General features: G+C 37.8%; 1 protein-coding gene across 3 annotated transcripts in view; it reads right to left on the bottom strand.

The window, feature by feature from the left end:
- Window positions 1-25244, bottom strand: part of LOC104438610 (serine/threonine-protein kinase TOR) — a 42652-nt gene that overhangs the window by 12957 nt on the left and 4451 nt on the right. Inside the window, exons 1-26 of one of the 3 annotated variants that reach the window (XM_010051802.3) lie at window positions 19779-19907; window positions 19412-19543; window positions 18921-19042; window positions 18628-18730; window positions 18452-18547; window positions 17099-17229; window positions 15913-16015; window positions 15633-15815; window positions 14868-14960; window positions 14737-14772; window positions 14546-14644; window positions 14359-14457; window positions 14063-14225; window positions 13424-13548; window positions 13062-13114; window positions 9437-9560; window positions 9163-9348; window positions 8570-8722; window positions 8348-8500; window positions 7790-7861; window positions 7380-7514; window positions 7196-7254; window positions 6602-6699; window positions 477-586; window positions 228-401; window positions 84-149 (exon numbers count right to left, since the gene is read on the bottom strand). In XM_010051802.3, coding sequence (XP_010050104.2) covers window positions 84-149; window positions 228-401; window positions 477-586; window positions 6602-6699; window positions 7196-7254; window positions 7380-7514; window positions 7790-7861; window positions 8348-8500; window positions 8570-8722; window positions 9163-9348; window positions 9437-9560; window positions 13062-13114; window positions 13424-13548; window positions 14063-14225; window positions 14359-14457; window positions 14546-14644; window positions 14737-14772; window positions 14868-14960; window positions 15633-15815; window positions 15913-16015; window positions 17099-17229; window positions 18452-18547; window positions 18628-18730; window positions 18921-19042; window positions 19412-19426 — 2751 coding nt within the window. In that variant the 5' untranslated portion in view covers window positions 19427-19543; window positions 19779-19907. Of the gene's footprint in view, window positions 1-83; window positions 150-227; window positions 402-476; window positions 587-6601; window positions 6700-7195; window positions 7255-7379; window positions 7515-7789; window positions 7862-8347; window positions 8501-8569; window positions 8723-9162; window positions 9349-9436; window positions 9561-13061; window positions 13115-13423; window positions 13549-14062; window positions 14226-14358; window positions 14458-14545; window positions 14645-14736; window positions 14773-14867; window positions 14961-15632; window positions 15816-15912; window positions 16016-17098; window positions 17230-18451; window positions 18548-18627; window positions 18731-18920; window positions 19043-19411; window positions 19544-19778; window positions 19929-25244 lie in introns of those variants that run through there. The other 2 variants (XM_039308988.1, XM_010051798.3) reach the window with 2 other exon arrangements.

The raw sequence follows: 25244 nt of genomic DNA, 5'->3' as shown, positions 1-25244 counted from the left end.
CAGCAGCAGGTGAATATTAAAATCTTGGTTGAGAAGATTTAAAAAAAAAAAAAGATCAAGCTTTCAAGATTTAAGGAACTCACCAAAGCAGCAAGCTCAGTTGCCAAGCACTTTCTGGCCCTCTCAACATATTCACGTGCTTCATCATACTGCCATCAAAAACAAGAAATCAAAGCTGAATACAGCCAGTCAACTAGAAATAAGAGCAGAAGTGCAGTGTATATTACCTTTCCTCTGCGCACAGAAATGACAGCTCTAAAGAACGTGCCATTGCTACTACCATCACCACTAGCAGCAGAGTTAACCAAACATCCAAGCCTCGAATCATCACTATCGTCCAATCTAGAGACATACTCTGCCATCTGATCCCACTGTCCCATGTTCCAAGCAGCAGTAGCGGCCTATCAATAACAAACCAAAATTAAACAAATGCAAAAAGGATAAGAAGGGAACATTGATATGAACAAAATCCCAACCATTGGTGCCATTTCTAGACGGACAGCTGGCTCAGCAGGGGTCCAATATTCTTTACACAAGTTGTTGAGTTCTTCCCATCGAGCTAATGCTGCAAGGCATCGCATTTGGCCTGCAAAAATATACATGTGAATACCAGCAAGGATTGAAACAAAAAGTTCTGCCTAACGCTTGTTTAAAATATTTATAAAATCTAGTAGACCTACAACATAAGAATCCAAGCTCAAGCACCCATGAATGGAGCTAGGAATGAGAAACAAAGTGTTGCCTAATGACTGTTTAAAATATATATCAATCTAGTAAAGCAAGCACCCGGACCGAACATCAAAACCTAATTTATGAGAAAGAGGACCATTAAATTTGAAGAAAAGAATCTGTTTTCTTATCTCTCATAGAGTGATTACAATGAGTATAAATACATGAACAGAGAATCTAAATTAGGTAAGAAACCTATATAGATAAAGATCCTAAGTTGCCTCTAATATCTATCAATATCTAATTTACAGCAATCAGAATAAAAAACAAATCACATAATATCACGTAATATAATCACGTAATATAATCAGGAGAAATTCTAGAAGATTTCCTAATACATTCCAACACTCCCCCTCAAGCTGGCTTGAAGATGTCTTCCATAGACAGCTTGTTCACTAGACGAATGAATTGCCTTCTATGTAATCCCTTGGTCAGAATGTCAGCAGTCTGATCATCACTTGAAATATACGGCATACAAATTAGTCCGCTATCAAGTTTTTCTTTGATGAAGTGTTTATCAACTTCCACATGCTTTGTCCGTTCATGTAACACGGGATTATGAGCAATTGCGATTGCTGCCTTATTGTCGCAATATACTTTCATTGGTATGGAACTTGGAATTTGTAGTTCATCTAAGATACCTTTAATCCACATAACTTCGCATACACCATGTGCTACTGATCGAAATTCAGCTTCAGCACTACTTCTTGCCACCACACTCTGCTTTTTACTCTTCCAAGTGACTAAATTACCACCAACAAACGTGCAGTAGCCTGAAGTAGATCTCCTATCCATAGTACTTCCAGCCCAATCTGCATCGCTGAACACCTCAATTTCCAGATGTCCATGTTTTTCAAACATTAGACCCTTACCAGGACTTCCCTTCAAGTAGCGTAAAATTCTATATACCGCTTCAAAATGCCTTGGCCCCGGTGAGTGCATGAACCGACTCACCATACTTACAGCAAACGATATATCAGGTCGAGTATGAGATAAGTAAATAAGTCGACCAACAAGCCTTTGATACCTTTCTCGGTCTATTACTTCTTCAGCCTTGGCAAGTTCAAGCTTCATATTTGGTTCCACGGGGTCTCTGCTGCTTTACATCCTAATAGACCTGTCTCTTTAAGCAGATCAAGAACATATTTGCGTTGGTTTATAAAAATGCCCTTTTGGATCTCGCAAATTCTATTCCAAGAAAATATTTCAAGGCACCCAAATCCTTAACTTCAAACTCCTCAGCCAACTTCTCTTGCAAGCTTTTCAACTCAACTTTGTCATCACCAGTTAATATTATATCATCAACATAGACGATTAGAATTGCACGCTTACCTTCCTTTGAGTGTTTATAGAATAGAGTGTGGTCTCCTTGACTTTGGTGATAGCCAAATCTTTTAACCACCTTCCCGAATCGTTCAAACCACGCTCTTGGAGATTGTTTAAGTCCATACAACGACTTTTTAATCTGCAAACTTTGCCTTCGCTTCGCAAAACCTGGTGGTAAACTCATAAACACTTCTTCCTCCAAGTCACCATTCAAGAATGCATTCTTCACGTCTAACCGATGTAAGGGCCAATCAAATGTAGCAGCCAAAGATAGTAAAATTCGAACAGAATTTATCTTGGCAAGCGGGGCAAAAGTCTCCCGATAGTCTACTCCATAAGTCTGAGTGAACCCCTTTGCCACTAACCTTGCTTTATACCGCTCAACACTCCCATCGGGTTTACATTTTACAGTAAATACCCATTTACAGCCAACGATCTTTTTTTCTTCTGGTGTATCAACCAACTCCCATGTGCCATTCTTCTTAAGTGCAAGCATTTCATCCTCAACAGCCATCTTCCACTTTGGATCCTTCAAAGCTTCATGGATATTTCTAGGAATAGATATGTGAGACAGATTTGACACAAATGCTCTATGATGATGAGATAACTTTTGGAATGACACATGTTTTGATATAGGATGCTTAGTACATGATCTAACTCCTTTTCTAAGAGCTATAGGCATATCAAGATTAGAAGCATTAGTATCAGAATTTAAGATAGGAATGGAGGGAAAAAGAGTACTACTAGGATCACCTCGATGACGAAGGCAAGAGATCATCTCTCGGGATTGTAGACGGATGAGGCTCCAGGACAAAGTTCGATCTGCAATATTTTGAAGAGTTTTCCTTCTAGTATAAACCTGAAGCTCGGGCTTATTGATCACATTGTGATCTTGAACTTTTTCTCCCCTATCTTTGACACATCAAGATTTGGCGAGGTGTTTTCGAAGATTCAAACAAAGGATTAGGAAGGACAGGAGAGTTAATCTCTTCACTAACTTCGCCATTCTCCCCCTGAAGAGATTTGTTAGAAAAAAACGGTTGTGACTCGATAAATGTTACATCCATAGTGATATGAGTTTTACCAGTATGTGGATTGTAACACTTGTAACCTCTTTGATTAGGTGCATACCCTATAAACACACACTTTTCAGCCCGAGGATCTAATTTAGATCGACACTGAATTGGGAGATGGACAAATGTAGTGCAACCAAACACCCTTAGAGGAATATCAGAAAAAATACGAGCTGTGGGGTACACTTTTTTGAAACAATTTAAGGGAGTAGTGTAATTTAATACCCGAGTAGGCAACCTATTAATTAGATAAGATGCTGTTAGCACAGCTTCCCCCCATAAGTATTTAGGTACATGCATTGAAAAACGAGAGGGCACGCGATACTTCAAGGAGATGGCGATTTTGCGTTCAGCAATGCCATTCTGTTGGGGTGTAGTTCGGCAAGTTGACTGGTGAATGATGCCTTTTTCTGTCAAAAACTCCCAAAAATTGGTTATAATATTCAGTACCATTATCAGTACGAAGAATACTAATAGTAGTACGGAATTGAGTCATAACCATTTGATAAAATTTTTTGAACAATGACTCAACTTCAGATTTGGCGCTCATCAAGTATGTCCAACATAAACGGGTATGATCATCTATAAAAGTAACAAACCATCGTTTTCCGGTTTTTGTTGACATGGGTGAAGGACCCCAAACATCACTATGGATTAAGTAAAAGGAGATGATGCACGATACTGTTTTGGATTATAATGAGTACGATGACTTTTAGAAAAAAGACAATTGTCACAATGTAGTGAAGAAACATCCACATCTTTGAACAAATGAGAAAACAAATGTTTCAAATATCTAAAGCTAGGATGGCCTAATCTATGATGCCAAACCATTATTTGTTCTTGAACAGGGGAAGAACTGAAAGTTCCATACGCCCGAGCTTTTTATTAGAGACAAACTCTTCAAAATAGTAAAGACCATCCCTCATCCTAGCATTGCCAATCGTCTTCCCCGAGATCTGATCCCGAAACTCACAATGGGAAGCAAAAAAGACAACACGGCAATTAGACTCTTTAGAAAGTTTACTAACGTACAAGAGGCTGCAGGCTAACTTAGGAACATGCAGTACATTATGAAGTTTAATAGACTCGGAAAAGTGGAACTAATCCTTTGCCTGCAATAGATGAAAAACTCCCATCGGCAATCCGAATTTTTTGGTTGCCGGACAAGGAATATAGGATTTGAACAAATATGGAAGATTAGTCATATGATCGGATGCCCCTGAATCAATGATCCAAGGTACAGATTGAACAACAAGAGAGGGCATTTAGATTTCTACCTTGGTGGGCAATCGAAGCGTAGGATTACCCGATACGGACCCGGCTGAAGTAGTTGCGAAAGATGGTTTAGTTGTTCTTTGCTGAAAGAGAATGCAAAGGGCCTCATTAGCTGTAGGAGGCATACGCTGAGAAGACTTATTATCACGGCTAAATGAAATTGGTCTCCTTGCTTCACTAGTTGTAGAAGCTGGACGGCCATGAATCCTCCAACAGTCTCCCGTGTATGACGGGGTTTGTTGCAAAAATCACACCAAATACGAGGTTTCCCATCCGATCTTCGCAAGTTAATGGGGATCTTGCTTATATTTGCCTCGGAAACTATTGTTGTAGGAACATGGCCCTTCTTGTCTTCAAATATAGTTAATGCTGAACCTTCCAATGATCCATCCTTTCCGCCGATAGCCGACTTGCCCAGCATTATTCCCCGTCTACTTTCTTCTCTCCGAACCTCTGAGAAGACCTCTCCAATAGGTGGAAGAGGCTGCTTCCCAAGTATTCTGCCCCGTACTTCATCAAACTCATCTCTAAGCCCTGCTAGGAAAGCATAAATACGTTCTGCTTCTACAATTTTCCTGTATCGATTACCATCTTCAATACACATCCACTCATGATCATTGAATACATCCAATTCCTGCCACAAACGTTTCAAGGAGTGAAAGTATTTTGTGACAGTTTCCTCTCCTTGTCGCATCTTCCCTAGCTTCAAGGTTAACTCGTAGATTTGAGATTGATTACCCAAATCTGAATACATCTCACACACCGCATCCCGAGTTCCTTTGCGGTATAATAGCCCAGATAATTTGCACCAATATCTTCTTCCATGGAGTTGGTCAGCCACGTCATAATCGCTGAATTCTCTGCATCCCAGACAGCCAAGTGGGGTCATCTGTCGCTGGTTCTGCATTATCTCCGGTCAGATAGCCACTTTTTCCTCTACCCCGTATATACATTCGAACGGATTGAGACCACCGAAAAAATTATCACCATTCAGCTTTATGGAAGTGATCTGAATGGGATGAGCTTCGGTGGATTTTGTAAGAAGTGATGGAGGGTTAGATTGGGTGGTTGATGATTCGTCCGACATAGTGATCGAACGAAAGAAAAAAAAAAAAAATTACTCGAGGTGAATAGATGAAGGACCTTTGGGCTCGATACCATGAAGAAAAGAATCTGTTTTCTTATCTCTCATAGAGTGATTACAATGAGTATAAATACATGAACAGAGAATCTAAATTAGGTAAGAAACCTATATAGATAAAGATCCTAAGTTGCCTCTAATATCTATCAATATCTAATTTACAGCAATCAGAATAAAAAACAAATCACATAATATCACGTAATATAATCACGTAATATAATCAGGGAGAAATTCTAGAAGATTTCCTAATACATTCCAACAAAATTGCTCAGCATCATCAATTGGATAAGCATCACACTGTCCAATAAAGGTAGCCATGACCAGTCAGAGCCAAAGAAAGTAGGGTAAACTGAAAGTGTGACAAAAAAAGAAAATAAGCAACTTATCATTATAAATTAAGTACAAAAAAGAAAAAAAGAAAAATTTGAATGGCCAAGCAAGGCAACATCTCTTAAGGTGTGGGGTCCAACTGGGAATGCCTTGCTGTATCATGGGTCCGGGAATTGGCTCATTGATAGCACAGGATAAATGAACAGCATCTCCAACAAGAGCAGGGGTTATTCATAGCTGTGTTCTCTACCTAATCCACTACTGATCAACTAGAGCTATACATTTAAAGTTCGCAAGTAAAATTGACTTTTGTCCCTAATCTATCCATAGGAATTCTTTCCTCCCACGTAAATTGTATGAAACCAGACCAAACTTGTACAGGGTAAGATCAATGTGACCTCAGCGTGGTGAGTAAAATCCAGTCACATCACATCATCAAAAGACTGTTATACATATCTCATGCAAGCTTTTGGAGATTGATCTCATGAACATGACATCTATTTGCTTAGTTTATGATGCATCAGATTCTTTCATGGTTTGCTATCAGGAATATGTTTTGTATGGCATAGCATTCACAAATATTCATCACAATACAGTGTGAAAACCATTCTATTTCATCTCCAACCAATTATCGCAATGAAGGACATAGTGAGCTGGACTTGACACCTATACACAGAAATACACACGTGCAAAGTATTGTTAGGGACATACAAACAACATTGCTAACCTAATGTAGCATTCAAAACCAGATGTGGGCTTGATGCTTCAGATGCCCTGAGATTATATGCCTGCAGAGCATCATCCCATCGCTGCAATTTCTCATACCTGACAAGACAAGACAAGCCGATATGAAGTAGTCACATCCAGGGTTAGATATATGGCCATATCCCATTGACATAGAAAATATATCTAGTGTGCCCTTTTTTAGTGTGGTCATTGTGGCTGGATTTTTTTTTTTTTTTTTTTTGGGGGTGGGGGGGTGCTCTCGCCTCGATTTTTAGGGGAAAATAATTATATCAGTCACCAACTCATATGGTGCATGATAACCAATGAGTTGGTGATATACACTGCATCAACTAATGATGTCATATATGAGCTCGTATAATATTTTCTCCATGTTATGGCTTCCTGCATTAAAGCCAAGAGTCGGATTCTGTCATTTTGGTATTTACAGAAATAGAAACGGCCATAAACAAAAATATGTACTTTTATAGAATTCTTGTTGTTGAACATTAAACATTATTTATGGTATGGCAGAAATTGTGAAACTAAAATCAGACCCCAAACACTATCCATGGTCCATTCACATGCTTAACATTACCATGACTCCAGTTGAAAATCCAGACGTTGCTGGGCAAAAGTTAATATTCCAACTGCCGCCTAACAACAGGAACCAGTTATCAGTAGAACAACAATCACATTGCATTCTGAAAAACAGCAAATGTACCTAACCAATTCCAAGAAGCAGTATCAAGATTGTCAACAAACTAAAACACAAGGCTGACCTCATGTTGGTCAAGCTGATGGTTTATGTGTATTAGATCTTCAACTACAGCAACAGAATTAGCATCCATCTTCTTGGAGAGTGCACTTTCAAATTCCATTTCTTTGTAATGAAGTGCCTTCGCAAATGCACGAAACTGCAAATGAACAAGAACGAGAATAATAAAAAAATGTACAAATGGAGTAAAGTCAAGTAAAGAGATTTTACAAATAGAAAATATATGACTCATTCAACAAGGAGTCAGAAGTGATCAGAACAGAGGATATTAGGATTGCAGAATCTGCCTTCACCTAATATCTAAAAAATTTACAAATCAGCCATCCATAAGATGGTATATGGACCTATGGCTCACTAAATACCCAATTCCAAAACCAACCAGGGCCTTAATTGCTGCTCAAGTAAAAACCTCACCTTTTGTGCACGAGAACCAAGTAGTCGGATGTCAATAGGAAGAGGCTTCCCATAGTGTTCAAAGAACTCAGCCTGCAGATATTGCTCTTTAACTCAAATCAATTAAAATGCACAAAAAAGGAATAGACGAAATTGTGGAACCATGCCAGCTTCCACTAATGTTAAACTACATAGACAAAGTTATGTTTATTTATATTAGGTAGCTCCAGACATCCATTCATACTGATACGGGAGAGGAGCACTTATTCACAATTTGATTAACCAAATCCTTCAAATTTCTCATCCACATAACTAAGTGTCGGTACTCATAGTAGATGACGATGAAGTGTGAAGCAGGAAAAACTTTCCTTTTTGCTCAAAACAAAACATTATCAACTATTGGATCATTCAATGATTGACCAAATCCACTAACAGAGATATAACCATTTATCCATCGCCTTATTGAGCTCCCGCTGAGTCATCTTATTTCATTTCCTTCTATCACTATTAACTTCAGGTCCAAAGCCCCAGTGGTATTGATTGCAAACTAATATTAAAGAATAAACTGAAAAGGTGTACCAAGTTGAGAAGTGCCGCAAGAATTTCAGCGGAAATATTTGGAGCCGAAAATGCCATCTCTAAATTCTGAATCAAATGTTCTTGACTAGATTCACTCAAATGCAACCAACAGCTCCAAAATCCAGCTGTGAATAATTCTTTTCCTACAAGGGGCTGTAGGCTCATATGGTTAGAACCACGTGCAAAAACCAGAAAGCGTAAGGAGAGAATTCCCAGCCTCACCTGCAATCGTGCCAACCTTGCACAGGTTTGTAGAGCTGGAAATGGAGATTGTTTCAAGAGCTCAATGCTAAAGTGCCTCATCCATTCAGCCCAATCTTCGTTAGTACTGCATTGAGAAGCCTCCCCAGCACTTAGTAGATGACCATCATTGACCTTCATTGTGCAAAGTAGATTGAACTTGTTATAATGTCAAACTGAAAATTAAGCTGATAGGTTAATGCGCTCAACTTGCATCGAGTGCATGACGTCCAGAAAATTGACCAGAACATCAGCAAAGTGCATTGATTGAAAATAAATCTATGAAGTTTAATTACCTCAGTGAAAGTGTCCTGAAAGTATGAAACGCTCATTGCAAGTGTGCAACAATTTACCACCATGCCATTGATAAAATAAAGTGCATTTGACTCGATATGCATTGTATAATTTTACACACCATCACAGATGACAAGATCCATAAGTTAAATAGACTTAGCATCTTGCATAAATGATGCAAGACTGTTCCTAAGAAACCATACTTGCTTCCGGTGCATCTTATGATAAGGTTAAATACAATCACACATCACATTTTAGCTAATAGCGAGAGGAAAGTATACCTGATAAACCCAATGCTCATTTTGTGCATCAGAAGCATCTTCATACAGAGCATTCTCTGAATCACTCAATGGATCACTCATCACCTCTGTAGCAAGGTGATGGCTAAGTTTCTGAGCAGTTTTGCTCCCTGAGATCAGTGGTTCATGTCTCTGAACACGCTCTTCAATCTCCTCAAATTCCTTATGCTGAAAACAGGTTTAGCCACAATCATGATCTATAAATAGTATCAAGCAGAATGCAATCTACAAGAAAAGCGTTTGTTAGACAGAGCACCCTCAGTCCGTGTTTTAAAAGAAGTTTGTGTATAGATGGTATGAAGATGATGAAATCCTCCCCAAGGGCATAAGCTAGACAACAAAGTGCGTCTACAGCATCCTTCCTGAGCTCATCAATTTCTCTGCAAATTGACATAAACAAATAAGCAGTTTCATATAAAAACAAAGAGGCACGGAGAGATATGTTCCACTGGAAATAAGATGGAGGATAGTAAACTAGATATAAGAATCATCAATCACGGAATTAAGGTAATTGCACGCAGAAGCGGGCAGTACTTGAGTAAAATAAGGACCAGATTAGCTCGTGACAAGGTGTTCCAAATTCCAACTCTTCCCTAAATTAACTTGCACTGTTATCACTATCAATCAGCAGTTTCTCTCAAAATCTTAAGGTGTCAAAAAAGGTATCAATGATGTATGTAAAGTATTTTCATTATCACTATCCTCTGTTGTAGGCTTAGCCTTCCATGCAGAATTGACAACGTGCACTTAGCCACCCTGGCTATGCAATCAGGAATTGGGAGGACAGTTCCAGCCGGTGAGAGATACCCAAAAGAGGGCATATCAGGATTCATACTCTTCACATGTATTTCCATGTTAAACAATTTCTACTAAAAGCCTAAACTGGTTGCCAATATGCTCACAATTCATATCAAGCATCATCTACAACATTCACAAGGGCTTGTAAATGAACTTTCTTCTTTCAGACAGTTTCAACATGGTCCTAGTCAAAATATGTTATATGGTCACGTAATCCATGCTGTCTGATCCTTATCAAACGAATTTTCTAACAGCATCGTACAAGGAGGATTTTCATCAAACTGAAGGACAAGAGTATAGAGCAATTTCCTGTTTAATTATTTTTTTAGTAAAACAATTATTTTAACTCATTATTGTTCTTTAATATTGCATAAGGTTGTTGAAAACTAATATGATCAAAAGTAAAAATGTAACACATGCTGCTTACTTAAAAAAGTCCTCTCATACTACGTGTTCTTACTAGATTATATGTCGATATAGCACATTATAGTTTTTTTTTTTTTTTTGGTAAGAGTAAGCAATATATTAATAGGGGTCAAATTGTACAAACGACACGGCTCCAAAAACTTACATATAGCACATTATAGTTTTGTTTCGGTATATTACAAAATAAAAGTTTTAATTTTTTCTAGAAACTTGATGATATAATCCCGGTACTTCTATAAAAACAAAGTAATTCTTTTCCACATCGCAATAAATGCAATAACAAAAATGATTTGCCTCTAGTTTGATATTATTACAATAAAAGATTTATGCATACAGACCAAAAAGATATATTCATATAGAAAGACATCTGTGCAATTCCATATGAAAAAAGATGAACTAATTTGGTGAAGGGAACTAACTTCTATGATGAGACAGATCCTATGGCCTAGGTCTCACTCTAGTCTATTTCATCAGTTTCTGAAAATCTACAAGAAGAGGCGAGTTTATTCAATGATGAAAGAAATTGCCTTGCTGCTATCCATTCTTCCATGACAAGAGCCTCGTCAATTTGAATTTCTCCTAATGAATAGCCTCACGTAAGTTTTTCCAACTCTCCTAGTCTTGCGCAGCAGAAAGAGTACCATGATGGGTTGGGTGGAAGTCAGTCCTCTTTTAGCACTATAGGAAAGATTATGAAAGAGTGAATGAAATGTAGAAAAATTGATCCCCGTCCAAGAAGAATTGACTTTGTTCTGGAAGAGAACATTAGAAAGTTGGATGGGTAAGAATTCCACAGAGAAAGAATCTAAGGACCTGGCAAATTATTTCATCATTTTCCCGATACTGATTTGCCAGACTAATTCTTTTTTGCTATAGTTTGATAAAATGTACTAATTAAGGTGGAAATAATCATTTTATAGAGATAAAGCCAATTTCTCCAAAAATATGAGTCTTATCTTGTATTAGACAAAATAAGAGAAGAATAGATACATATTACATTGTTAGCAGTGTTAAGACAAACAAAAAATTGACACGTGGCATGATATGTGGCAGTTCCTTCTATGCATACCTGTTACTGGAATACGAAACAATTGGGTTAAATACTATTGTGACAATAAAGCATAAGAACTCTTTATTTATTATCCTAAATGTGATTTGTCACAACAATAGATACATTCAAGAAAATTGAAATAACTTCTTCATATTTGGATCAATTGCAATATATTTTTAACTGACTGTCAACAAAGTAAAATAGAAAAATAGACAGAAAAGACAAATTAGTGGATTGATTGGGAAATGTATAAGAAAAGAAATACATTCATATACTTAAAAGATAGGTTGGACAATGAAATAAAATAAAAAAAATCAATGTGTCTATTTGGATTAAAAAAATAAAGAGGAAAACAAAATGAGGAAAAAAATAGTGGAAAATCTTATGTTAATCGAGAAAAGAAGAAAAGAAACAAGGAAATGGAAAAAGAAAAACAGAACAAAATTAAAAAAGAAAGAAAGAAAGAACGAGTCCAGAAAACTCCATCAACAAAAAACAAAAGTTGACCTGGAGGCGCAAGATTCAAACCTGCCACTTCCAGGTTAGAAACTACTTTTTGAAAGCTATATATATATATATATAAACAATCGATAAGACTAGATGGGCCAACCATGAAAAGACACATGGTTTATCGTGGTAGATGCTAGAGAGCTTCCCTCTTGATACACCAATTTAGTGTATTCTAAGATATGAACACAATTTCACATGCTATTTACTATTATTAAACAAGACCGCCCTTGGAGATAATCCTTCCATTTACTAATAAGCTACAAGGGTATAATGTTGCATTTAGTGTCAAGTTGGTAATGTATAATTAAATGTGAATTATTAAAATGAATGCCAGGTGGTAGAACTAGTGTCCAAACTTGAACAATACCAGGTTTGGCCATTAAGCAGATATTAGATCCTTTGGTGGTTAAACTGTGATCTCAAATTCTGACAGTTCTCATCTTAACTGCTATCGACTGAATTCGGAATAAATTAACCAGATCTAAACAATCAGTACTATTCCCCTCTTACCATATTAAGAATGGTAAGCTTCATTTCGTTTCTCTTGTGGCCTTTCTTAACAAGTGCTTTTACTTTATTAGAGACAAACGGGTGCAATGGAATCCAAGAATACAGGACGTATACAAAAGATAATGCAGATACAAATAAAGGAAACAGAGAAGAAGCTAAAGGAACTTAAAGAATGGCACAAGCCCGGTAAAAGAACTTTTCTCTCTATTACTTTGAGTAAAAGAATAGTCTATAGCAACTTGTAAATGGAGAGGCTTGACTAATGTACTGGTCCTCTGCTGTTTTCCTCTTTCAAATTTTGAGGTTTCTCAGGCTAGACTCATTACAAACTAAATTATTTTGCAGCAGGGGGGCATTCTCAGCAAAACAATGAGAGTCAATGATAGAACCTTCACTTTGCAAGTGCAAAGTGCGTCATTTCGCAGTAGAGGTTCCTCTACACTATAAAACAGTTCAATTCAAATCAATACAATCAGAAGATCCAAAGAACACATGCTATCAGAAGACATACAACTTGCAGGTACCATGAAGGAAAATGCTGTTCTACTTTTATTGAACAGAAGTCTAAGATAAAGGACAAACTAACCCATCCAAACCCAGCTTCAAGTGATGGACTAGCAAAGATACGTGGTCAGTAACCTGATAATAACAGAAAACAGTTGCAGATAAGAGTCCAAACACATTAATTAACTCAAGCAATGCATTTATGAAAAATATAGAGAACAAATATATCACTAAAGCAACAACAAGAAAAATGAAGATAATACTGCGTCCACAAAGTGACATCTATATTATTCAAGTGTCCCCCCCCGGCGGAAAAAAAAAAAAAAACTGTCCTTTTACCACTCTCTGTATGAATATGATATTCTGGTATCCCAATACAACTGTGCCAATAGACTAGTTCACACCCTTGTACAAGGTTAACTCTAAGAAACTGAGTTGGACTACCTGGACTTGAGGGATTAATATGGTTAGAGTTTTTATGGCAGCGCTTCTTTTGTCCACTGGAGCATTTTCTTTGAGCAATTGGATGAGTGCTGGAAGAAGAAGATGCATGTGTTCACATAAGGTCCCTGCATTTGTTTAACAGAAATGAGTGTCCCTGTACGAGAGAGATTGATCTAGAAAATTACAATGTGGAAAGATTCTTCACTCTGGAGTCAATTAAGTGGATACTTGCTATTGCTCTTAAGTTCCTGCAGGAGCAATCCTACTATCCTGGAGTTGCAATTAGTAGAGGACTTAAAATTTTAAATTATGTCAACACAATATAATGCAATTCTACTCTCCCTATAAATTATAGTATAGGTCATTCCTCTTCATTATACAAGCAATCGGATTCTCTTCAATCTGTCCATGCTTCCTTTTCATTTACACATCCTTGGTCATTGACAAGATGAACTTTCTAGATAATCCGATTATACAGCAGTTGCGAAAATGAAACAGAAATGATGAGATAAGTGATAGAAAAGAATGCGCAAAGACTGCTATTTAGTTCTCTTCAACCTCGACCAGAAAAAAAGAAAAAAAAAAGACCTTCTATTCAACCCAGACTTAAACATCAGAAGAGAAAAGTACAATACGAACCACCAAAGATCTCGAGAGTATGAAGGATATCAGGCACATATGTGTAGTCGTTGCACCGAACTACATCGCCAAGAATTTGAATACAATACGGCAGTATTTCAGGAATATATGTTCTGAATTCATCACCGAGGGCCAAGCAAAGCTGTTCAACTAGGTGCAGAACCTAAGAATAGTTTGGCTGGAAATTAGTTCCCACAAATGATGTGTGGAAGTGAGATAGAGAGAGGGAGTGTGTGTGTTGTGGGGAGAGGGGGGTGCACAGAGAGAGAGAGAGAGAGAGAGAGAGAGAGGCTCACTGGAAAGCCACGTGGAGGACAGCTCACAGCTGGAAAGCTCAGAGATGACCACAGTTCAGAAATTAATGAAAGCAATTCTTGCCGATATTTACTAATGTGCTGCATAAGCCACATAAAAATCCCCATAAAACCTCCATGTGAACTCAATAAAATGACCATGCATCAAATCTTTTCACTCACACCACACCTGACGAACAATGGATACAAGAGTTCCAAGCTTCCAAGCTATAAGGTCCTTCAGTGTATCGTCACATTTATGGAAAATGTGAAAGAGATCAGGTAAAACCTACAGTCACAAAGGTCACTCAAAATCAACCATTTGAAGTACAGTGAAATTCACTTCGTCCATCTCCATCATCCCCCCCCCAGTTAACTTACCTTTGGCAAGAATGGAATGCAGCGAAGTCCAGTTGACTAATCTTGCAAGAAAAAGAAGCTAATTAAATTCAAAGAGAGAAGGATAATTATATGAATCAATTGAAGGTCAACCAATATGTTGTAGAAGTTACCTTAAACAGGGAAATTAGTGCACTAACCACTTCGCGGTGGTATCTATCAAGACAAGGATCCTTAAGAATTCGCATGAGAGAATTTATGACTACCTGGTCATTGACAAAGAAGATAAAAAAGAAAATTGTAAATGCACCAACAGTTTAAAGCTGCGTTGGACATCATACCAGATAGCTCACTGGTTGCTGTTTAACCAGCTGAACCAATCAAAGCACCAAATTCGACATTAAGCTAGTTCATTAAGCTAGTTCATTAAGCAAAATTGTTCACAAGTCAAGTTGGTAGAGGTGTTCAATACTCCTTAGAGTGAGTGTTCGATCATGGGAACTGTGTAAATGGTAAATGTTTTTCAAAAGGTAAAGCTTAGTTTCCTTGAATTAATTTTATGCTGTTAAATTAAGAAGGAAAGCTTGGCCTGGCTAGTTTGGCATGAGTGTCTAATCGAAGGGGTTATGGATTAACCTCCTCATCTGTCAGCCCTCCTATAATTTACAAAATGCCAAGACTGGTCAAACTGGTTCACAATTTGCACCAGTTGAACAAGGGCAAAGCTGGCTCACAGATAATACTGAACTGAACTAGATGAGCGAACACTATCCATTGAAACGGTTGCTCCAGTCTGTTTTATATAAAATAAAATGCACAGATGAGTGCATGAAGTTTGCATCAGGATTAAAAATCAGCAAAATTTCTAATCTACATAATAAAAAATTTTGATACTTGACACAATGAAAACATGACTTTTTCTCAGGTCAATATCCTACCATGGAACAATAGGTCTCGCATGTAGCAAAAGATGGACAATTATCCATCATTACTTCATCCAGATGCTGAATATGGTGGCCCGAATAACCAGCTGCAGGAGCCGCTTCCTCATGAGAACCAGGCAAAATTAGTTGATTCCGCTTATGCATAAGAGGATCCAAAGCACCCATTATACCAAGAGCCTGATAAAAGCAAATAAATAAAGCAAACGAATTGATACTTATCAGACACAGTGGTATAGTCAGCCAAAAATGCACCAGCAAGTTTATAAATAGCTACCTTCAGTACTTCACGCCTCGTAGACCACGCCAACTCACCATGCAGCAACTTAAGGAGCGAGCCAAGCAGTGAAGGATACTCACTGTAAGGCATTACCACGTACCTGCAATATCAAATAGCACAATATTCTTGATATTTTACATTCACGAAATAGAAACTTAGTCTCTTCAGAAGCAGCCACGAAATTCTCATATGGAAAAACTGAACAAAGAGGAGGAGCAAACATCAGCACAAGGAAGCTGCAACAGGTTCTACTATACCAACCATGGTTGTGAAATTGTGACTCTCGAGCGAATAATTTTACAATCCAAAAATCAATAACAGCTCCATTCATGCCAATCAGAAGTTGCTAGATTATCAAAGTTCACAAATTTTAACTTTGCTATTGTGTAAGCCTTAAATTCAATTTGCCAGAAATACACAACTATTCCATTCCAAGGTACGATAGAAACTAAGCAAGAATTCAGATAATTATATTTAAACCAAGATATGGTCACGATTCACCAATTAGTATTATAAGCCTGTTAAAGTGCTATTCCCCATCAGTCACGTACAGGTTTCAATGGGTTTATATAACATGTAATTCTTTCTCAACTTAATGGCTTAAACTTTTGGATTGGACTTTTTTATATTAGTGCATGGTTCCACATCCTTCGTACTAATTTAAGCAGATTTCATGTGAATCCCCATTCTTTAGTTCTATGTGCATTTGTTAATGGCGAACGAAGTAGAACCAGAATGAAGGGGCAATGATCTGCCCACACACATTGGTAGTAGGAGAGACAGCCACTTGGGGCCTATCCATTCCATACCCAGACGCAGCTCAGAATGCTACAATCAGTATAGTTAACTGCCGATGCTACTTCCTTAGTGAAGTATCCCATTCCGACGTCTGTAGAGTTTGTTTGCTGATCACAGTTTAAGCATTGCACCTCATAACTTTCTCATATAATATTTTCCTATTGCTTTTGAAAACCACTGAACACCAGAGTTTTCTAAAAAAATATTAACAATACAAGAAATTTAGATTCAACTTTCACAGCCTGGAATAACAAAAGAAAACGGAATCAAAATGCATCTATCATTCATCATTGCTTTTTGACATATGGTGAGCAACAGAAGGAATCATGCACAAAATATTAAAGAACAAATAGAAACTGCAGAACATAAGAAACATCCAACATACCCAGTGCCCTGAACAACCTGACTGAGAGTTGACACTGCCACTTCCCTTTTCACCACTGCAGCTCCGTCCAATATAAAATTCACAATCAAAGGCATCAGATCAGGGAGATATTGCCGCATTGCAAAACCACCCTGAACAAACAAAACAGCCATGATTTTTCGTTTTCCTGAAAAAAACATAATTGCTTGTAGTAGTGGTGATAGTGGCAAAAAAAGGTCATAATGATAACGTGCTACAGAAAAATAAAGATGAAAATGTAAAAGAACTGCAGATCAATGATTATTCATTTTCTTGATAAAAAGCAAAATTGCTAGCGGTAGAGGTGATGGTGGCAAAAAAACAGGTTGTAATGATACTGCACTTCAACAAAATAAAGATGAAAACGTAAAAGAGCAGTGGGTCAGGCTGTGATTTTTTTCATCCATTTAAGAGCTTCATTTTGAACGTCTCTAGTGTGTGCTGGATTATGCCAAGAAAAGTTTTTCATCTGCCTCAGAGCTGGACCTCATCGTTTGGATCTCATCTTCCTCAAAGATCTTGGGACTGTCGCTCCCTTGTGCCTTAGCATTTGGAGAAAACGCAATAGAAGATTGTTCAAGGGATCCAATGAACCATATTTCACTTGTTTTGCTATTTTTAAGGATCCATACCTCATCTCAATTATTGCTGCCATTGTTTGCTTTTAGTTTTGTCGTTCTTTTCTCTCTGTTATTGCAAATTTCTGATGTACTCTGATCAGGTTCTCTTTTAATAAATAACTATAATTTCTCACTATAGAAAAAGGGAGGTTCCAAGAAAATGGAAATTAGAATCCCTCCATAATGTATCATGACAATCTCTTGCATATGGGCCAGACAAACTTGGGAGAGACCAACCTCATAGTTGAGAAATCCAATCATAAGAGGAAAAGCCTTTAGAGGAAACAATACTACTACCTAAACCAAAAAAATGACACCTCAAAGGCATCTAGCAAGGGATTTCATTCAACCGAGACAAAAAATTTTCCATCTTCAGATCTGGCCAGATAGGAAATGGTTGAGGTAGAAAAAAACAATAGAGATGCATATCCAGCTAATGATAATAACAAATGGTTGTACCCAATCCTAGGACCTTAGCATCAAATGATCTTAACTAGGGTCTTGATTTGATAGATTTTCTCTAGGATCTCAATCCCATATGACAAAATCTTCAAATGAATACAAACATCAATCTTGACAACTCAATTTTGATGTAAACTTATATTAGTTTTGAGAATGAAATCTTAGATTGCATAAAAATAGACTTTAACTGAAAATTTGAAAAACCTTAAGAAAATATTATAAAAAAAAAATAAATAAAGTAAATTAAACTCACCACTCTAGCAAGATCCCCTACAGTTATAAGAACTCTGCTTAAAATGCCCGTATTAGCATTGCCCTTAGAGACCTCCACAAGACTTGCAACAAGTGCCTGGAAATGTTAGAATTCTCTAAATTAAAAGAGGCAAACAAATGTTGTAGATAGCTACGATGCTGAAATTATCAGTTAACCTTGTGAATTGGAACCATATATAGGCGTATGAGCTGCTCGCAATTTCGAATTAAGACACCAAGTAACTGTGCACTTTCCTTTCTGCATTTGCTATCTGCACTGCTGACAGAGAAAGGGCATCTTAGCCAATAGCTTGCCCTAAAGCACCAATCTTCTAATTTTAAATCCATATAAACTTGTGAGGAAATGTGTAGTTTCCACAACCTACAGACTGACTAGTTCTAAACATTACTCATGCTATGCATGTTGAATATTAAAAAGAAAATAAAAAATAAACACCGTTAGAAATCACCTTTGCTCAATATATGTCAGCAAATTTATGAGTTGGCGACGAAAAGCCGGAAGAACATATGCAGGGTTTTTCTCTGATAATCTCCCCACCACTGTGATCGCATATTCCCGAACATGCAAATCCTTTCAAAAGGTGTTCAGTATATCAGTGAAAGGTAATGAGTACAATTTGACGACAACAAAAGGGGCCAAAAATGAAACAAAAGCTAAGAAGGATGGCCTAGAGGAATCAGTGAGAAGAATTTGTAAAACCCTTCCAAGTATAACCCAAAATTTCCAATCAAGATTGAAAGAGTATAGTAAGATCTACATCGTCAACCAGTAATTCTTTAGTTGGGAAGAGCAGCATCACTTGAGTATACAATGAAGCAGCTGTATTTATCAGAGAAAACTTAGGTGCCACAACATAAAAATAATGTGAAGACACCTGGATCATTCACATTCTGCATCACAGTCAATTGTATTGATTTGACAACCTCAAATGATACTTACCCCCACATGGGTCATATACAATACTACGTACGTGATATCTTGAGGTTTATAACCTTTCCTCTTCCATGAAGATTCAAAATCTGGACCTTAAAGAAGATCTTTCTCACGTTCTCAAAAGAAGTATATCAAAGCCTGACAAGGGGTTGAGGATAGGACAATGATCATGGATTCAGAGTCACTGAAAACAATTAATTTATTGCACCCACAGAGAATTTGGGAGCTTATGCCTGCCCACATGGATATATGCATGCATGCATGTCTGACGAGTGTGCACATGCGTACATGCTTTGTGTAACACATCACCTTTTTCCAGATTCTCAAGGGCTTTCAGAACAAAATTAAAACTTCACCGAATAAGAGAAAGTACCTCGTCATTTAAAGCAGCAAAAAGTGCACTTAGACTATCTGCCTGTGCTAAAAACTCATCAAGTCCTCTATCCATCAACATGCAAAAGATGGACCTACGAACAGTTACATGAGCATCCGTAACAGCAGCAATGAGGAGTTTCTCAACAAGCTGCAATAAGCAAAGTAGTCATTTTAGTTGGTCAATGCAAGACAAGTTCCATCATCAGCCATCTTGAGATTACTCAGTATCCACGTCCCAAATAATGGTTGTTGGAATGTATTAGGAAATCTTCTAGAATTTCTCCCTGATTATATTACGTGATTATATTACGTGATATTATGTGATTTGTTTTTTATTCTGATTGCTGTAAATTAGATATTGATAGATATTAGAGGCAACTTAGGATCTTTATCTATATAGGTTTCTTACCTAATTTAGATTCTCTGTTCATGTATTTATACTCATTGTAATCACTCTATGAGAGATAAAAAAAACAGATTCTTTTCTTCATGGTATCAGAGCCCAAAGGTCCTTCATCTATTCACCTCGAGTAATTTTTTTTTTTTCTTTCGTTCGATCACTATGTCGGACGAATCATCAACCACCCAATCTAACCCTCCATCACTTCTTACAAAATCCACCGAAGCTCATCCCATTCAGATCACTTCCATAAAGCTGAATGGTGATAATTTTTTCGGTGGTCTCAATCCGTTCGAATGTATATACGGGGTAGAGGAAAAAGTGGCTATCTCGACCGGAGATAATGCAGAACCAGCGACAGATGACCCCACTTGGGCTGTCTGGGATGCAGAGAATTCAGCGATTATGACGTGGCTGACCAACTCCATGGAAGAAGATATTGGTGCAAATTATCTGGGCTATTATACCGCAAAGGAACTCTGGGATGCGGTGTGTGAGATGTATTCAGATTTGGGTAATCAATCTCAAATCTACGAGTTAACCTTGAAGCTAGGGAAGATGCGACAAGGAGAGGAAACTGTCACAAAATACTTTCACTCCTTGAAACGTTTGTGGCAGGAATTGGATGTATTCAATGATCATGAGTGGATGTGTATTGAAGATGGTAATCGATACAGGAAAATTGTAGAAGCGAACGTATTTATGCTTTCTAGCAGGGCTTAGAGATGAGTTTGATGAAGTACGGGGCAGAATACTTGGGAAGCAGCCTCTTCCACCTATTGGAGAGGTCTTCTCGGAGAGGTTCGGAGAGAAGAAAGTAGACGGGGAATAATGCTGGGCAAGTCAGCTACCGGCGGAAAGGATGGATCATTGGAAGGTTCAGCATTAACTATATTTGAAGACAAGAAGGGCCATGTTCCTACAACAATAGTTTCCGAGGCAAATATAAGCAAGATCCCCATTAACTTGCGAAGATCGATGGGAAACCTCGTATTTGGTGTGATTTTTGCAACAAACCCCGTCATACACGGAGACCTGTTGGAGGATTCATGGCCGTCCAGCTTCTACAACTAGTGAAGCAAGGAGACCAACTTCATTTAGCCGTGATAATAAGTCTTCTCAGCGTATGCCTCCTACAGCTAATGAGGCCACTTTGCATTCTCTTTCAGCAAAGAACAACTAAACCATCTTCGCAACTACTTCAGCCGGGTCCGTATCGGGTAATCCTACTGCTTCGATTGCCCACCAAGGTAGAAATCTAAATGCCCTCTCTTGTTGTTCACAATCTGTACCTTGGATCATTGATTCAGGGGCATCCGATCATATGACTAATCTTCCATATTTGTTCAAATCCTATATTCCTTGTCCTGGCAACCAAAAAATTCGGATTGCCGATGGGAGTTTTTCATCTATTGCAGGCAAAGGATTAGTTCCACTTTCTAAGTCTATTAAACTTCATAATGTACTGCATGTTCCTAAGTTAGCCTGCAGCCTCTTGTCTGTTAGTAAACTTTCTAAAGAGTCTAATTGCCGTGTTGTCTTTTTGCTTCCCATTGTGAGTTTCGGATCGATCTCGGGAAGACGATTGGCAATGCTAGGATGAGGGATGGTCTTTACTATTTTGAAGAGTTTGTCTCTAATAAAAAGCTCGGGCGTATGGAACTTTCAGTTCTTCCCCCGTTCAAGAACAAATAATGGTTTGGCATCATAGATTAGGCCATCCTAGCTTTAGATATTTGAAACATTTGTTTTCTCATTTGTTCAAAGATGTGGATGTTTCTTCACTACATTGTGACAATTGTTTTTTTTCTAAAAGTCATCGTACTCATTATAATCCAAAACAGTATCGTGCATCATCTCCTTTTACTTAATCCATAGTGATGTTTGGGGTCCTTCACCCATGTCAACAAAAACCGGAAAACGATGGTTTGTTACTTTTATAGATGATCATACCCGTTTATGTTGGACATACTTGATAAGCGCCAAATCTGAAGTTGAGTCATTGTTCAAAAATTTTATCAAATGGTTATGACTCAATTCCGTACTACTATTAGTATTCTTCGTACCGATAATGGTACTGAATATTATAACCAATTTTTGGGGAGTTTTTTGACAGAAAAGGCATCATTCACCAGTCAACTTGCCGAACTACACCCCAACAGAATGGCATTGCTGAACGCAAAATCGCCATCTCCTTGAAGTATCGCGTGCCCTCTGTTTTTCAATGCATGTACCTAAATACTTATGGGGGAAGTCTGTGCTAACAGCATCTTATCTAATTAATAGGTTGCCTACTCGGGTATTAAATTACACTACTCCCTTAAATTGTTTCAAAAAAGTGTACCCCACAGCTCGTATTTTTTCTGATATTCCTCTAAGGGTGTTTGGTTGCACTACATTTGTCCATCTCCCAATTCATGTCGATCTAAATTAGATCCTCGGGCTGAAAAGTGTGTGTTTATAGGGTATGCACCTAATCAAAGAGGTTACAAGTGTTACAATCCACATACTGGTAAAACTCATATCACTATGGATGTAACATTTATCGAGTCACAACCGTTTTTTTCTAACAAATCTCTTCGGGGGAGAATGGCGAAGTTAGTGAAGAGATTAACTCTCCCCGTCCTTCCTAATCCTTTGTTTGAATCTTCGAAAACACCTCTGCCAAATCTTGATGTGTCAAAGATAGGGGAGAAAAGTTCAAGATCACAATGTGATCAACAAGCCCGAGCTTCAGTTTATACTAGAAGGAAAACTCTTCAAAATATTGCAGATCAGAACTTTGTCCTGGAGCCTCATCCGTCTACAACCCCGAGAGATGATCTCTTGCCTTCGTCATCAGTGATCCTAGTAGTACTCTTTTTCCCTCCATTCCTATCTTAAATTCTGATACTAATGCTTCTAATCTTGATATGCCTATAGCTCTTAGAAAAGGAGTTAGATCATGTACTAAGCATCCTATATCAAAACATGTGTCATTCCAAAAGTTATCTCATAATCATAGAGCATTTGTGTCAAATCTGTCTCACATATCTATTCCTAGAAATATCCATGAAGCTTTGAAGGATCCAAAGTGGAAGATGGCTGTTGAGGATGAAATGCTTGCACTTAAGAAGAATGGCACATGGGAGTTGGTTGATACACCAGAAGAAAAAAAGATCGTTGGCTGTAAATGGGTATTTACTGTAAAATGTAAACCCGATGGGAGTGTTGAGCGGTATAAAGCAAGGTTAGTGGCAAAGGGGTTCACTCAGACTTATGGAGTAGACTATCGGGAGACTTTTGCCCCGATTGCCAAGATAAATTCTGTTCGAATTTTACTATCTTTGGCTGCTACATTTGATTGGCCCTTACATCAGTTAGACGTGAAGAATGCATTCTTGAATGGTGACTTGGAGGAAGAAGTGTTTATGAGTTTACCACCAGGTTTTGCAGAAACTGAAGGCAAAGTTTGCAGATTAAAAAAGTCGTTGTATGGACTTAAACAATCTCCAAGAGCGTGGTTTGAACGATTCGGGAAGGTGGTTAAAAGATTTGGCTATCACCAAAGTCAAGGAGACCACACTCTATTCTATAAACACTCAAAGGAAGGTAAGCGTGCAATTCTAATCGTCTATGTTGATGATATAATATTAACTGGTGATGACAAAGTTGAGTTGAAAAGCTTGCAAGGGAAGTTGGCTGAGGAGTTTGAAGTTAAGGATTTGGGTGCCTTGAAATATTTTCTTGGAATAGAATTTGCGAGATCCAAAAGGGCATTTTTATAAACCAACGCAAATATGTTCTTGATCTCGCTTAAAGAGACAGGTCTATTAGGATGTAAAGCAGCGAGACCCCGTGGAACCAAATATGAAGCTTGAACTTGCCAAGGCTGAAGAAGTAATAGACCGAGAAAGGTATCAAAGGCTTGTTGGTCGACTTATTTACTTATCTCATACTCGACCTGATATATCGTTTGCTGTAAGTATGGTGAGTCGGTTCATGCACTCACCGGGGCCAAGGCATTTTGAAGCGGTATATAGAATTTTACGCTACTTGAAGGGAAGTCCTGGTAAGGGTCTAATGTTTGAAAAACATGGACATCTGGAAATTGAGGTGTTCACCGATGCAGATTGGGCTGGAAGTACTATGGATAGGAGATCTACTTCAGGCTACTGCACGTTTGTTGGTGGTAATTTAGTCACTTGGAAGAGTAAAAAGCAGAGTGTGGTGGCAAGAAGTAGTGCTGAAGCTGAATTTCGATCAGTAGCACATGGTGTATGCGAAGTTATGTGGATTAAAGGTATCTTAGATGAACTACAAATTCCAAGTTCCATACCAATGAAAGTATATTGCGACAATAAGGCAGCAATCGCAATTGCTCATAATCCCGTGTTACATGAACGGACAAAGCATGTGGAAGTTGATAAACACTTCATCAAAGAAAAACTTGATAGCGGACTAATTTGTATGCCGTATATTTCAAGTGATGATCGACTGCTGACATTCTGACCAAGGGATTACATAGAAGGCAATTCATTCGTCTAGTGAACAAGCTGTCTATGGAAGACATCTTCAAGCCAGCTTGAGGGGGAGTGTTGGAATGTATTAGGAAATCTTCTAGAATTTCTCCTGATTATATTACGTGATTATATTACGTGATATTATGTGATTTGTTTTTATTCTGATTGCTGTAAATTAGATATTGATAGATATTAGAGGCAACTTAGGATCTTTATCTATATAGGTTTCTTACCTAATTTAGATTCTCTGTTCATGTATTTATACTCATTGTAATCACTCTATGAGAGATAAAAAAAACAGATTCTTTTCTTCAGTTATTAAGACAAGAGGAAGGGAAAAAGCATAATATTCTGTCTAATAATAGTACCAGACATCAAAATCATCTACAGCAACTTTTGGTAACCCTGAGCTACTCCTTGTTTTCATCATTGGGAAGGCCATCAGTGCAATGAGTTTGTTTACTTGGAACAGTTAAATAAATTTTCACAGCCTGAAATCACTGCACGTAATTGCTAACATTCGGGTCACACATAGTAACCTCAATACTGAATGATGGAGGTA

This window comes from Eucalyptus grandis, chromosome 3 (assembly GCF_016545825.1).
Source record: "Eucalyptus grandis isolate ANBG69807.140 chromosome 3, ASM1654582v1, whole genome shotgun sequence".
Classification (NCBI taxonomy): Eukaryota; Viridiplantae; Streptophyta; class Magnoliopsida; order Myrtales; family Myrtaceae; genus Eucalyptus; species Eucalyptus grandis.
Note: the sequence above shows the minus strand (reverse complement) of the source record. Positions and strands in the feature narration are given on the sequence as shown.